Source organism: Bos mutus, chromosome 22 (assembly GCF_027580195.1).
Source record: "Bos mutus isolate GX-2022 chromosome 22, NWIPB_WYAK_1.1, whole genome shotgun sequence".
NCBI lineage: Eukaryota > Metazoa > Chordata > Mammalia > Artiodactyla > Bovidae > Bos > Bos mutus.
In genome coordinates, this window is record NC_091638.1 from 24010839 (window position 1) to 24026845 (window position 16007).

A 16007-nucleotide genomic window follows, 5' to 3' on the forward strand; every position below is an offset into this window, starting at 1 on the left:
TGGAGACTCCCATGGATGGAGGAGCCTGGTAGGCTGCAGTCCATGGGGTCACGAAGAGTCTGACACGACTGAGCAACTTCATTTTCACTTTTCACTTTCATGCATTGAAGAAGGAAATGGCAACCCACTCCAGTGTTCTTGCCTGGAGAATCCCAGGGATGGGGGAGCCTGGTGGGCTGCCGTCTATGGGGTCGCACAGAGTTGGACATGACTGATGTGACTTAGCAGCAGCAGCAGCAGGAAGAATGAAAGCCAAAATTTAAAGAGTAATTTACAATCATACACTGAAGAAATCAATGAGAAAGCTACAAGACTGAATAACATGTTGGTCAAAACTATGGAATGTGGAGTTAGTCAGCTCTGAGACTGAACCTTATTAGCTCTACCATCTCCTAGCATGGTGACCTTGGGTGAGTTTCTTAAGTTTTTAATGGTTTAGTAATAATATTAATAATAACAGTGATAAAAATAGAGTAAATACTTCTTAGTGATCATGAGATAATGAAATAAAGTACACTGAGTGCTTAGTGCAGTGTCTGGCATGCATAAGAGATCCACATACAGGAGTACTACCATTACTACCTTTAATTACACAGTAATCGCGGTAATTTACTGTAATCCATGGATGGAGGAGCCTGGTGGGCTGCAGTCCATGGGGTTGCGAAGAGTCGGACACGACTGAGCGACTTCACTTTCACTTTTCACTTTCATGCATTGGAGAAGGAAATGGCAACCCACTCCAGTGTTCTGGCCTGGAGAATCCCAGGGACAGGGGAGCCTGGTGGGCTGCCGTCTATGGGGTCACACAGAGTCGGACACGACTGAAGTGACTTAGCAGGAGCAGCAGCAGCTGTAAGTCAGTACGGCTCTAGAACTCAGCTAATAGACTTCTGTGTCTTTCTTGCATAGGAGCATATCCACAGATGTTAACACTGTTCTGTTTCTCTGTAAGGTACTCAGTAACATTATTTGAATGAATGCATGAATCAAGTTAAGTGATGACTAAAAAAGTCTCTTTTATTTTATGGTATAAAAACATAAATATATTCCAGGTATCTGTCTTGGACTTGACACTCTGAATAACAAAACAGATCAACTAGTTTTATTTCAAAAAGACATGGAAAGACTCCCACCTGGAAACCAACTCTCAGTGCATACTGGACATAGGCCGCATCAGCACTGAGTTCTGTATGTCAGCTAGCAGGCTCCTATCTTCCAGAGAGCCAAGAAGGTAATAAACAGCATGTCTGAACTTCTCAAAGCCCTTGCCTAGCAGCTGGCCATGAAAGTATGGTAAAAGCCTCATGTCTATGCTTATGGCTCCTGCTAAACCATAGGTGTACTCAAATGAAAACAAAGGTATGAAAGGATGGTGTGATATCAACAAAGACATTGAAAGCGTCATCCAGATAAAGTTCCATCCACTGACATCAAAGTAGGCAATACACGAGACTAAGCAGCTTTATTGCCCAATATCTCTGTACAGTTGAGTGCTGGAATGAGCAAAAATAACAACTTTCAAACCAAATAATAGTTCAAACAACTCTAAAAGGACCAGACAGACAGGTGAAACATCAGTGTCTAGCTCTGGATACAACACCATGAAAAGAGGCGCTAAAAGACCATCAGGAGAGTACATTCAGTGGTGTCAGCAAACGCTATGTCATAGTAGCGTGTACTCTTACTATTTTATCATTGCCATCTAAAGTGAAGGCCCACTTTTGAATTAGTGTGAAATCCAGTGGCATTTTTAAATCAAAAAGTTTTCAAATGACACTCTACCTGCAAGGCACAACATGAAGGATTGCAGTACCAGCAGTTCCCATGGCAACCTCATCTTCAGTTTCCGAGGTCAAAGGAGTTTCAAGTCCAATAACAAGTGAATAGAATGGCTGCTTCTTTAAAGTTGTGTTCAACCTTTAATCTGTGGAGGAGAAGAGACATGACAATGAGATCTGGGAATACTTCTCCTTGTGGTCTCTGCAAATTTACTGAATATGAATAAAAGTGACTTTTGGAAAACTACTACTGAAAAAGAGAAAGCATGTTAAATTTTGAATATGAAGCAAATAAGCCTCTTTTCCTTCTTCCCAATGATACTGGGGTAGAGACTGGGGCTGATAGATCCCTGTGGCTACTGAGTGAAGGTAAGAACAGCTTCTGATTAGAAGAGAACCAACCCGAAGGCAGGGGACTGAATTACGTTTTATAAGTTCCTTTCCAGTCCCTTAATCTCCAGGTGCTGTGCTTTTTATTTTCCAATTAATAATATACCCAAAATAGTGAATACAGAAGAAATGTCATTGAACAGAATAGGACCTGATGGACCTTAAGGAGAAATTCTGAAGTCTTAGAATGGAATTAAATGTGTGAAAAATAAATAACCACCCCATGATTTCAAGTATTTTTTCCCCCAATACTCTATGTTTCATCCCTAAAACGCAACAGAAATGTGCAGCTCCAGTGCCTACAGACAAAAATCCTACCAACTATGAGTAGCTATTTACTAGGTTCTTTTGGACAAATCCAGGGCATGAGTGAGAACAGCAATTCTTCTGTTAGCCAGGAATCTTAGAACAGGAAAACTCCATGGTGAAGAGAGGCTACTTGTTCTGTGTACAATCTACATAGCAGGAAAGTGGATGGGCTAAGCAGGAGGCACTCATGAGCCCTCAGAAGGGCACAGGCTTGTTCTGTTTGAAGGGGCAGGTACCCCTCAGCTCGTGCTGATGGCCAACATGAGGGGTACAAACCCAGGGTTGCAGGGGCATTTACAACTTATCAAAGAACAGTTGAAAATACTAGTATTTATTTTGAAAATCTCCCAAGTTTTAAATGTAGGAAATCAGTTCACAGTATTTTTTAAAATGCCGAGGGAATCAAACAAATCTGAGCTGCCTTTAGGTGCCAAAGTTTTGCAACATGACCTCAATAAAACAGAATCCACACTGTGCTTGGCTTGTTCTCATTCACTCATCCCTTCTCCCGTCCATCGTGCTTGGCTTGTTCTCATTCACTCATCTCTTCTCCCGTCCATCCTGCGAGCCAGTCATGGATTTATGCATCTGTGGAGTGCCTTTTGCTTGCCAGACACTAGTGAGGCATGGGACCTGCCAAAACAGAGATCCCAGCTCTAGCTCTAGGGATCTCCTACTCCAATGGGGTACAAGCTCCCTACAGTTTCATAAAACTGCAACACGACATGCCATTGTGAAGGAAAGGAGGGACATTTCTGGACTTCATAAAGGAGATGAGCTCCCACTGGGATTTGAAAGATGAGCAGAATCCTTCTTCCTATTCATCATTTAATCAAATAAATGAGAAATTTAAGGAACTATGAGACACATTCTCTTTACAGCTTAGGTTATAACAAGTCACAGGGTCCTGGGTATATATCCCACTCAACCTCCCTCCCAAGCTTGTTTCAAAGGACTCTTCTTAGTTAAGTAAACGAAACCTCTTTGAAAACCACACAGCACCATACAAATGCTAGATGTGATTACTATTGTATCCCTGAAATTTTTTTTTTTTTAAGCTGATGATAACCTGAGGCTTCTCATCTCACTGCCACTTATCAGGAAAAACACCGAGGGAACACAGGTTTACATGAGAACATGGACCAACACAAGCTCGTTAATCAAGCGCTCTTAGCATTAATTGATACCATGTGATCACTTAGAAGCCTTTATGTTTACCAGGAAGCTTATAGAAAGTGAAGAACCATCATTAGAGAACTCTCCTGTCCTTAGTGCCCTTAAATAGCTCAGTTTCTGATAAAACCAGACTAGATATGTTGTGAAGACAAAAGGGACTCTTAACTTCTGATCTGCTGATGTGGCTGAAAAGCAGGTTGTGTCTCTAATTGGATATGTTGAAATACTCTTCTGACATGCATGGTGATTAGGCCATTTTAGATAAACAGGATGTGCTGATCAATGAAAACTATTAATGTTTTTAGCAAATGATCAGGGTATTAATAATTAATTTTGTGAGGGAAATGTCATCTCAGACCTGGGGATTGATCTACAATGTTAAGCAGTTTCTTGAAGCAATTAAAATTAATTTAGAAAATGTATCCAATTATACCATAAAGATTTGATTCATGATAGGATGCTGTTTACAGTGCACGTTCTGTTAAGAGCTGTATATTTTTAAGGATGAAGGATTTCAAGAACCCGATTGGCATTTATTTACCTCTCAGTAGGTAAGGCTCACCTTCACTAATCAGAAATAATGGGGCAGTTGACAGTAATTTGTCTGGTGGGCAGTCTTAACTAGAGAACTGGGTTTTCTGAAGGGAGGTGAAGATTCATGAATCTCATGTGGGGCTGTGGTGCAGGATACAAAGTTTTGTAATTTCGGTTTTCTGCCAGAACCAGAAAGCAAGCTGTGGGATGAGGCGAGAGTTATGGCAGTCATAGATCTCCCCTGCAGCTGAGAGCTCTCTCTGGTTTATCCTAAGGTGGTTGTAGCAAAAGGTAGTGTACTCAGCACTAACGGTGGGACCTTGACCAAGAATTAGACTCGTAAATCCTGGGGAGGAGGCCACACAATGAAACAGGACTGGAGAGCTTTTGCTGGCAGAGCCAGAAGGAGATGAATAATTGAGAATTCCACAGTGTATCTCTACACAGAACTCCACAGAGCAAAACTCCTCTAGCCTCCAACTCTTTAAACAATTCATATTCCAACAGTCATGCTGAAGAACTCAGTATATAGTGTTTAAGACAAATCATGATTCAGTTCTTCCTTACATGTCCTGGTTCTACATATAGGGTTTAATCACATAAAGATTAGTTTTAGCACTCTACTAAATTAAAAATCTGCTGGTATCCAAATAGTTCTATTTCAGCTCTATGAATAAGCAGATGTGCTAACTAGGGGGCAGAGGCAGGGCTAGGGGTTGTATGTGCAGAGAGGTGAGAGCCCTGCCCTCAAGGAGCTCACTGTTAACTTGGCAAAAAAGGCATTTAAACCAGTCATTGTATTTCAGTGTGATTCACATGATAGATCTATGAAGGACAAGGTGCTAAGGATGCAAAGGAACATCATCTAACTGAGCCAGGGGATGGGGTAGGGCAGGGGCTTCAAGAATGTTCTCCAGGGACTTCCCTGGTGGACTAGTGTTAAAAATTCACCTTGCAATTCAGGGGACATGGGTTTGATCCCTGACTGGGGAACTAAGATCCTACATACCTTGGGGCAACTAAACCCACATGCTTCACAGCCACAACTAGAGTCCCTGCACTGCAACGAAAGCTCCTGCATGACACAACTAAGAACCAACACAGCCAAATAAACAACAAATAAATACAAAAAAAAAAAAGTTCTCCAAAGGGGCTAATAGTTTGAACTGAGTCTTAAAGGATAAATAAGAGGGAGGAAGGAAATGCCAAGTCAAGTGACACGGACATGGAAAATGAAAATTTAGAGAGTGTTCAAGTTACTGCAAAGCAAGATAATGGAAGGAGCAAAGTGGACAGACTCACATCTGACGCTACGCTTGAATCTACATTCTCTAGCAGTGTGGCTCATCTGTAATGACAATAATACCCATGTTGCTGTTCAGTTGCTAAATGATGTCTGACTCTTTGCAACCCCATGGACTGCAGCACACCAGGCCTCCCTGTCCTCCAACTATCTCCTGGAGCTTGCTTAAGTTCATGTCCAAAATACCCATAATGCAGGCTTATTGTGTAGTCTAAAGAGAAAGTATGGAAGGCACTGAGGACAGGACCTTGACACTTAGTAATCTCCCTTGTTAAAGATAGTACACCACCACCTAAGCCACGGGCCTGATCCCCAAAGGATGTTGACTATATATTAAAGAGTGTGGAGAATTCTCTAGTGATCCATTGGTTAAGAATCTGCCTTTCAATGCAGGCGAGGCAGGTCTGATCCCTAGTTGGGAAACTAAGATCCCATATGCTATGGGGCAACCAAGCCCATGCGCCACAACTACTGAGCCCATGAGCTCTGGAGCCAACATGCCACAATTACGGAGAAGCCTGGGCAGACAAAGAGGAGCCCTCATGCAGATCTCACGTGCCACAACTGAGACCCTATGCAGTTCTCCACCCTCACCTTCCCTGGCCAGAGAAAAGAGTTGAATATGAAGATTAGGAGGAGGATGGGGATGATTTTAAACAGGGGAAAGTTCTGAATATATTTGGTTTCCCTGTATGGGGACCTGCTTTACATGTAACCCCCAGAATCACAGAATATCTAGTCCTGCCTTTTGCCTGTCTCCTCTGGTCAACAGGGGATCTGCGTCTCTAAATACTAAGTATGTTATTTTTCACAACCTCATGTATAAAAACACTAGATTGGAATTAAGTTCTTTCTTCCAGGTTTTGCCACTAGTTATCAATTTTGGAAAGTCACTTAATCTTTGTAAACAGACTTGCTTGTCTACAGTTTGGGACTCAAACCATGAACCCTGTCTTTTGCACACATGTGTTGTAAACTTTACCCAATTTATGTTTTAAAAGTAAATCTCCATTATTATTATTATTATAAGTTCAAATTTCCTCTCAGATTGTAAACTTCATAAAGGTAGGAATATTTGTCTTAATCATTGGTATTTAAGAGGCTCATGGGATAGTACATGGCACAGAGCAGGAAATCAATAAACAGTGTCAGAGAAAGAATAAATTTAGCTAACATCTTTCATGTGTCTACCATGTGCTTTGATATTCCCTTTTCATTTAACCTTCATAGCAACACTTCAGGGTCAGATGTCACTATCCTCTATAAAACTATAATACTGGAAATTAGACTATGAGAGTCTACGGAACTTGTTCAAGGTCAAATATCTCTAAATCAACAGAGCCAGTGTTCAAATCTATGTCTTCCTACTTCATACTTCTCTTTTCTAACACATCGACAGAAATGTAAGTAAAGTGATGTGTCTTTCATATAATGACATAAAGTTCTGATGCTGCCTCTTTTCTAACTCTGCTTTTCATGCTGTTCTGCAGAAACAGAAGCCAGCATCACTGATCAGAGGTACACAATCTGTGTGATATTCATAATATAAAGTGGAGCATGGGTTTTAGAGCTGAGACTTTGTTAGAAGACCATATTTCACTAGTGTCAATTCATAATTCTTCTTGTCAAGAACACAACTGTGAAGTTTTTCTCCCTTTAAGTGTAAAAACAACAAGAATGATTATTTTCTGGCTAATTACTATTTAGAATGCAGCCATTCTTAAGGCAAGAATGTTAAAAATGATCATCCACAGTTCCCAGTGTATAGCTGAGCATTTTCTAATTCTAAAATTAACTAATAAGGGGTGCAGTCAATCATAATGGCAAGAAAGCAGTGAGCAGAACTGAAAGCAAGACAGAAATTCAGCTTCCTCAGAAAGCCAGCTGTCAATCATTTCAAGGGAAGATGGTATGTAGTCAAATCTTAATATTCAATCAGTCAACACATATATTTGAGTGCTCATTATTCACACGGCTATATGCAGAATGCAGAGTCAAGGTCAAGGTCTCTATCCACAAGGGCATGACAATTCAGCTGGGTAGAAAAGATTACTGATTATATAACTTAGTTTGTATACCAGCTTAGTGGTATAGATACTCTATACTGTGTATCCTACGGTATCTGGTCTACAGGTTTTTCTTGGACAATGAAAATTAATATCAATCAAATTAGCTTAATACATTGTCTCCTTGCACCAGATTTTTACTCTATATTCTACAAGAAACATATTTCCACAACTGTTTCTTTGAGATCGTCCCTGCTTCAGTGGACAGTGCAATAAGCAGTCTGCCAGGAAGGTGAGAAAATGTGTCTTGCTTGGTTTCTCTTTGAATAGCGTGTCCCAAGCATCTTAAAATATGAAGAGAATAGTGTAAAGAAGATATAAAATGTTTGAATAATACATTTGGAAAACTGCATCAATTAACCAACAGGTAGGCACACACGAGATGTACCGTCTTATATAGATGGTACTCACCTACTCAATAGCTGATTGGGACTATTTCCATCATAAGATCATATTACAGAGGACTTTGAGGAACTACAGAGGATCAGCTAAGGCAGACAATTACCCCTATTTTTAAAGGCTCTCTAGACCATGTGGTGTCTGCCACTTGTGGCAATTTTAACCGGAAATAGAATGATTATATTAATATTCACTCTGGCATAAAAGCAGAGTCAACATCTTATCAATTCAGTCATTGAAGGACATCTTTTACACATTTTGAGTGCCAAAAGATTCTACACACTAATTTTGAAAAATCTCTTATTAAAGTTTCTTAGAGTATATATGCACTATTACTTTTTCAACACACTTTCTCCTTATAAAACCTTACTCTACATTGATGTTAGACCTTTACACTTTGCTACTCAGGAGACCATCTTAAAAAAAAATAAAAGTATTCCAATAATCACTGTGCCATTTCAAAAGATCACAGGACTGAGATTCAGAACAATGTGGTTCCTAGGTCAGTCCTGTTATTTACTTGTTGGGCAAGTTTCTTTACCAATAAAAGGAAGATCTAGATCAGGTTGCTTCTAAGAATCACTGAAGCCCTGATGCATCATATATCAGAGAAAGGGTGTGCATTCAAAGGATTTAATCTGTCAAATGAACAGTGGTCAGTATGTCTTTGCCATAACCAATTAGACATCTCACAATTCCTCAGATGACACCATCTTCTCACACATCAAAGTTGTTTGAGATACTGATACATTGCTTTTAAGTTCTGTGTATGGTTCCATTACTGCAATTTAATACCCAGCCATAAATACATATCTACTATTCATAGTCTCCACCAGGTAATCACTTACTGTACAACTTTCCAAAGTTGTATTTACTTTTTACTTTTATTAAAGTGATTCATAAACATAGCTTAAACACTTCTACTCCCTGACAGAACTTCTTCCCAAGGAAAACAAGTTGCCTTTCTGGCAAGTATCTTAATCTTCATAAAAATGCTTATACTACTATTTCTCGATTTGGGGATATTATATATATTAGTTTCTTTTATAAATGATGACAATTCAATTTCCTTTTATAATCACTCCCAATGAGAGATGCACATACATAAACATACACACAAGTACCTGGTTCCACTTTCTTCCAAATTTAGCTACATAATTTAATTTGGTTAATGAATTTTCAACTAAGGCCCAGAGTATACTAATATTTTCCTTTTTGTAATAGTTAGATTTTTAAAGACTTAAGAATTTTCTATTTATTTGCTTAGTTTTCTAAGTATATATCACAAATTCACCCTAAACATCTTACCATGTATAATGTTTGCATTATGTTCAAATACACATTGCAATCCCTCAGTTTGAATAAATATTTATTTAGGAACATGTACATACTGAACACTTTTAAAATTCAATTGAAAAATGAACAGATATACTTTGTGGTGTTCTAGCATCATTTAGATAAAAATAGAAAAGCCTTGTATTCAAAGATTCAATTATATATATTATGTATACTATGCAATTATCCATATATGAAAGATCTATTTGTGAAAGTTTCCAGCTCAATATATGTAATTTATAAGCAAAATAAAAGAATGTGTGATTAAGCTATTAAACAATTCTGGAGGCAATGCCATGGTAGAATGTAATATGAAATAACTAAGGAAATGACAAATAGACATCACAAAGCACATATTGCATGGTAGTCACTTCCTAAGTATTAACTCATATAATCTTTAAAACAACTCTTTAAGGGAGAAAACAATATTATATTTAAGGGGTAAGTACATTGTCTTTAGTTAGAGCTGATAAGTAATGGAGACAGGACATAAACTCTGAGTATTTTTCCCCACAAGTTTACTGAAGTATATTTCACATATACGAGTATGTATTCTTCTTAGTATAAAGGTTATTGAGATTTCCAAAATTTATGCAGTCACGGGAACTTCCCTGGTAGTCAGCAGTTAAGATTCCATCCTCCTAATGCAGGGGCCCAGGTTTAGTCCCTGGCCAGGAACTAAGCCTCCACTTGCTGCAACGAAAGACTCTGCACGCCACTCAAGACCCAGTGCAGACAAATAAATAAACAAAAATTAAAAAAAAAAAATTTAAAAATTATGCAGTATATCACCCCTACCACCAACAAGATATAGAATATTTCCATCATAGTAGAAAGCAACCCTGAAAATTGAACTTCATAGTATAGATGTTTATCCACACTACTGAAATTCTCCTAAATACTGAATACTATAATACAGGCTTATTAGAAAAACAGGCAATTGTAATGTAAAAGATACACGGCACTTCCCTCTTATTTAGTCTGCTTCTCAGTTACTTTATTTTTGCTTTAGAATGTATACTCTCAGTACAAAAAAAGGACAACAGAAGTAGATCATAACAGAAGACAGAAAAAGACTCGACACCTCCATGATTCACTTCCCAGGCCTGGGGAAGACAATGCTAACAGAGTATGGTACTTTCTCCTGCTTAGCCCAGGGGCAGTCCCAGAATCCTTTCCAGACAGCATTTCAAATAGACATGACAAAATCAACATGGTTTGCAAATTAACACAAACGAGGTTTTAAATCCCATATCTACCATTAGTTGTTGACCTTGGGCAAGTCATTTAACCTCGGTTAGCCTTACTTTTCTCTTCGGTGGGCTTCCCTGGTGACTCCTGGCAATGCAGGAGACGGGGGTTTGATCCCTGGTTCAGAAAGATCCCCTGCAAAAGGGAATGACTACTCACTCTAGTATTCTTGCCTGGGAAATCCCATGGACAGAGGAGCCTGGAGAGCCACAGTCCATAGGGTCACAAAGAGTCAGACATGACTGAAAGACTGAAACACTTTCTCTTCAGCAAAGTGACGGTGATGATTCAGCATTGTTGAAAGCAATGTAAGAGAAAATCTCTTTAGTGGGATTCTACTAAAAAAGTTGAGCATAACTTTGAGAAGGCAAACTTTTTGGGAAATGAAGATGGACAAGCAGTGGAAGAATGTGGCTTTAGGAGAGACATGGATGCAGGGAGCTCACTGTGCCAAAGAGGAACAACTCATAACCCAGAAGATTCCCTCTTGAGCATCAGAGGAGAATGCATGGAGGAACTTGGGTGGCTTGGGGGAGCTGATCCTGCCCAGAGACTACAGTTTTAGTTTTGCTTTCTGGGTATTGGGTAGTAAACTTTGCAAATTTTCTTAAGGCTCCTACCAACAGAACAGGAAAGAAGGGTTTTTAGCAACCATCTCACGTTTGTTTTCCTTCTGCCCACTGGTGTGCTGCAGAGTGCCAATTCTGCTTAAACTCCCAAATAAATCACTGTTAATGAAGCATGTTGCACATACAGACAGCAACAGGCATTTTTTAATCACCTAAACCAAAGAAGAGCTAAAGGTAAGCACAAAACACTCTAATACCTAATATATTAGGTGTCAGATTTTAAGTGGCAAGAATCGTACGACTTTCAGTGCTTTTACTTGGATGCACTTAGTGGGGAAGTAAAGCTACCAGTATATTCATCATTATGCACAGTTTGCCAATTGCTTGGACAGCCAAATCAGATAACTGGGAGCCTAAAAGAGAGTCTGTACCTACTTAATCAGAAGTAGAAATAAGTGGGCAAACATACACGCACACATTATGACAGGCTATACAAACAAACAGGCTAAAATAATTTACACTCTGTCCTTCACTCCCAAGTCATTAACTAAATTTCTACTAATTGACATGCCACATAATACAGAAATGAATGTGACAGGTACAGTCTGCCCTCATGGAGCTTGCTTTATTCTACTGGCTGGGTAAAGGGCTCTAGAGTTTTGGAACAGTGGACAGCCAGTAAAGTGTGCCAGTGTGACCCAAGACTGTATATGACCTTTGGAAACAGACTAGGTTCAAATACTGGTTTTCTGTATCAAATGCACAAAATGTTTTGTTAAAGCTATTTGGATGTTCCAATTTTTTCATCTATATGACAGATTCACTGCTGCCTATATTAGAAGTACATAGGGAAGTATGTGAACAAATGCACATAAAATGGTTAGCACCATAAAATCTTAGCATGGACTTTGTCTCACTTAGGGGAAACTTAGAAGTCTTCTTTCTTATCGTGGAGTATGGGGACATGAAACTACCTTTCAGTGAAATGGTAAAACAGGATTTCTATCCATAGCTTGCCAGCTCATATGATGGTAAACAAACTGTACATTCCAGATCCTGTGCTATTAATTTATAGAAATATATAGCAATATTCATCTAAATAATCTTTGTTGAATAAATGCAATATGTCAGGCACGGTGCTAGGCACTGGATGTCACAGTAAAGTAGATCCTGTCATCATGGAACTTGCCTTCTAGTCCACTTTCCAGTTTATTTTCCCATGGAGATCATTTTCTTGAAGAAAAAGCTAAATTCCTGTAAACATATCTCGGTATCATTGTCTTTTAGACAAGGTCTGCAAGCAGATGTTAGGCGATTTCCAGATGATTTGACAAACTCTTTTGAATTCTTCTTTGGCATAGCACAGTTTTCCAGAAATGCGCTGCATATTATATAAAACTATTTAAGCAAGTGCTCACCTCCTTACTTTTTTTTTTTTTTTTTTTTTGCTCTCAGATCTATCTGTATCTTGGGCTTCCCTGGTGGCTCAGATGGTAAAGAATCAGCCTGCAATGTGGGAGACCTGGGTTCTATCCCTGGGTTGGGAAGATCTCCTGGGGAAGGGCATGGTAACTCATTCCAGTATTCTTGCCTGGAAAATCCCTGTGGACAGAGGAGCCTGGGCAGGCTATAGTTCATAGGGTCACAAAGAGTCAGACACGACTGAGCGACTAAGCAGAGTACTATCCATCAGTATGCAAGATGGTAGAGAAAGGTAGACAAAGAAAAGGAGGTTTTTTTTGTTGTTCTTTTTTCTTGAGGACTTACTATGTCTGTTACTATCCAAAGATGTTACATGAACTATCTAATCCTCACAATAACTTAAGGAGAGAAGTATATGATTATTCTCATTTGTCAAATAAGAAAGTGAAGCTTGGGGAGGCAAGTAAGTCAGATACTTCTTTGGTATTCCTTCCACTGCTTTCGGCTAGACCTGTAAGTGCCCAATTTCCCCTTAGCATATTGTGTCAGGCCCAACAGTAGGGACATTCCAAAAGGAAAATAGAGGAGACAGCTGATAAACCTCTGTGCAAAGGCTGCCTTTCTCTGCATTGGTGGGGATTCTTCATCATCAGACACAAACTGATGAAGCTGATTTATTGCATAAGGATTCAGAATCGTTGGCATGCCAAGGTACAGTTTCCTCCCTTACAAGAACAGCAGAAATGTCAAATGTGACAGTTTTTAAAAAGTATTTTGTTGCCCTGATCAATGAGTGGTTATTCGTGGGTTAGTTCTATGGCCAAAATAGATAGAATGTGATCGACGTGCTCTTTGTTTCATCAGGCTGACTTCGGCCAAATTGAACAAACACTAGTTGGTTCTCAGAGAACCAGATTTCAGGCCTGGCCTGCCACATATATAACAGATGTCCCTCTAGTTCTGGGTGTGAAGTGAGCACATGCTGCCAATCTACTTTTAACCATTCTATTTATGTTCTTATTTAAAATGCAATAGAGTGATCATTTCCAGTTATAAAGTGGCCTTTATCTGAGAACCTCCAAAGGACAGTGTTATTAACTTTACACTAGGATGAGGGTAAGGTTCCAGTATTATAATTCTCAGGCAGAAAAACTGAGGCATAAAAGAGTATAGTGAATATACAAAATTTAGTAAATGTAAAAGAAATACATGTGTCTTTGTCTAAAGCTAAGACTGTACAGAAAAGCCGAGAAGGCAATGGCATCCCACTCCAGTACTCTTGCCTGGAAAATCCCATGGATGGAGGAGCCTGGTAGGCTGCAGTCCATGGGGTCTCTAAGAGTCGGACACGACTGAGCGACTTCCCTTTCACTTTTCACTTTCATGCATTGGAGAAGGAAATGGCAACCCACTCCAGTGTTCTTGCCTGGAGAGTCCCAGGGATGGGGGAGCCTGGTGGGCTGCCGTCTGTGGGGTCACACAGAGTCAGACACGACTGAAGTGACTTAGCAGTAGCAGTAGAGAAAAGAGTAATTTTACATGAGGAAAATTAGCTGACCCCCTCTTAACCAAGTGGGTCAAGGCTGACATCATCAGAGCCAGGTCATGCTGGCCTGGAGCCTCCTTGGCCACACAGCACTGCGGGGGACACAGTATTCATGTGTGGTCTAAGTGACAACTTGACAGTGATGTGGAAGCTCAGGGTGATCATGAGAAAAAGCTGAGTAAGATGCTGCAATATAACTGACCAGGAGTCTTCAAAAGTGTTAAGATCATCAGTGGCAAGGAAGGACTAAGGAACTGTCATGAACAGTGTGGACAAATGAATATGATAAACAAGGTGAGATTTCTGGATTAGATCTTACAAGAGAAAGAGGACATTTGTTAAAACAAAACAAAACAGAATACTGGTGAATGTCAAATCAGGCCTGTTGTTTAGTTAACTGAATGGCACCAATATCACTTTCCTGCTTTTGACCACTATATTATGGCTATGCACTATAGCTTCCCTGGTGGCTCAGAAGTCAAGAAGCCACCTGCCATTGCAGGAGACGTGAGTTCGATCCCTGGGTAGTGAAGATCCCCTGGAGTAAGAAATGGCAACTCACTCAAGTTCTCTTGCCTGGGAAATCCCATGGATAGAGGAGCCTGGCAGGCTACAGTTCATAGGGTAGCAAAGAGTCAGATACGACTTAGTGACTAAGCAACAACAACAACAAGATGTTAGCATTAGGAGAAGTGGCATGAAGGGGAACTCTGTACCCTTTTTTGTAACCTTCCTGTAAGTCTTTAATTATTTCGAGATAAAGCTGATGCCGCATCAATTCCTATTCTGAGAGTAAGACTGAAAAACAATCCTGTTCTGGTTGTAGCCACAGTGGACCTATCCTCCTTGAAAGATATGTGCACATGTGCTGCCAGCGCGGATGTGTATCTATGGCATGCCACCATGTTTCCAGGAAAGTTCAGTGATCATGAGAGTGCGCTCTGAGGAGACACACTGGTCAGAGGAAATATTATGCAGAAAAAAAAAAAAAAAGGATTGCATCCTGGATGCCCAGACTGCAATCCACATGGACAATGTTGTTATTTTGCTCTAACTTAACTAAAATTAGATTGTTGAATAGACAAGTTAAGGTATGGGAAAAAAAATAAGTTTATCCTGCTTTTCTTAATGAAGAAAAAAAAAAAGCCAGAATTCTGTATTTCTTGTATGCTAAAAATATAACACCCAGGTTTTCCCTAAATTTCTCATTTATTATCACCATGAGCTCTTTGCAAAAAAAATGTGAGACCTACGTAAGACAGCAGAAAAACATGAAAGTGGGAATAGATGTAATAGTAGATAATCGTATTTTCTCATGACATCAAATTTCCTCCATAAGTTAGCAGTCTGGGCCTGCTGTCGGTAAAATAAAGTGTAGAAAGCCTAGCTATCTAAGGAAACTAAGAAATAGTTGAATTACCTACAGAAATATTTTTGATAAAAGAACTCTAATAAGTGATAACAAACTTTGAAGCTATTTCAGAGATGCGGCAACCAACCAACCAAAGTTCTAAATAGTTGTAGTTATTTCAAGAAGATTTAATTCCATGACTTCTGTTAAAGTATATTTCTACTCACAGTTTAAGTTTTTATTTTATTGCCTCACAGCACTCACTTACTACACCTTGGCTGCAAGTTTCAGGAAAATATTTTCAAGTGTAGAAAAAATATGATGAAATATGTCCCCCTGCTGCCTATGTTTCTATAACTGTAAATATACATAAGCTCTCATCTGACTCTTGCTAGCATCGTTGCAGGCTCAGACTGTATCTCAAGTTATCTTATGGAAGCTCTACTAGAGGAAAACCAAAGCTACTTGGGAACCACTAATCTTGATGGATGAGAAAGAATAACCTGCGTACAGTTAATGGATACATGTATATATACAACTGATTCACTTTTGTGCAGCAGACACTAACACAATATTGT

The 16007-nt window shown here is 39.4% G+C and overlaps 1 protein-coding gene across 6 annotated transcripts in view; it reads right to left on the bottom strand.

The window, feature by feature from the left end:
- CNTN4 (contactin 4) overlaps positions 1 to 16007 on the bottom strand; it is a 1023175-nt gene that overhangs the window by 522936 nt on the left and 484232 nt on the right. For all 6 annotated transcript variants that reach the window (XM_070359500.1, XM_070359495.1, XM_070359496.1 and 3 more), the window contains one exon: positions 1783 to 1924. In XM_070359500.1, the coding sequence (XP_070215601.1) occupies positions 1783 to 1837 (55 nt within the window). In that variant the 5' untranslated portion in view covers positions 1838 to 1924. The remainder of the gene's footprint in view (positions 1 to 1782; positions 1925 to 16007) is intronic.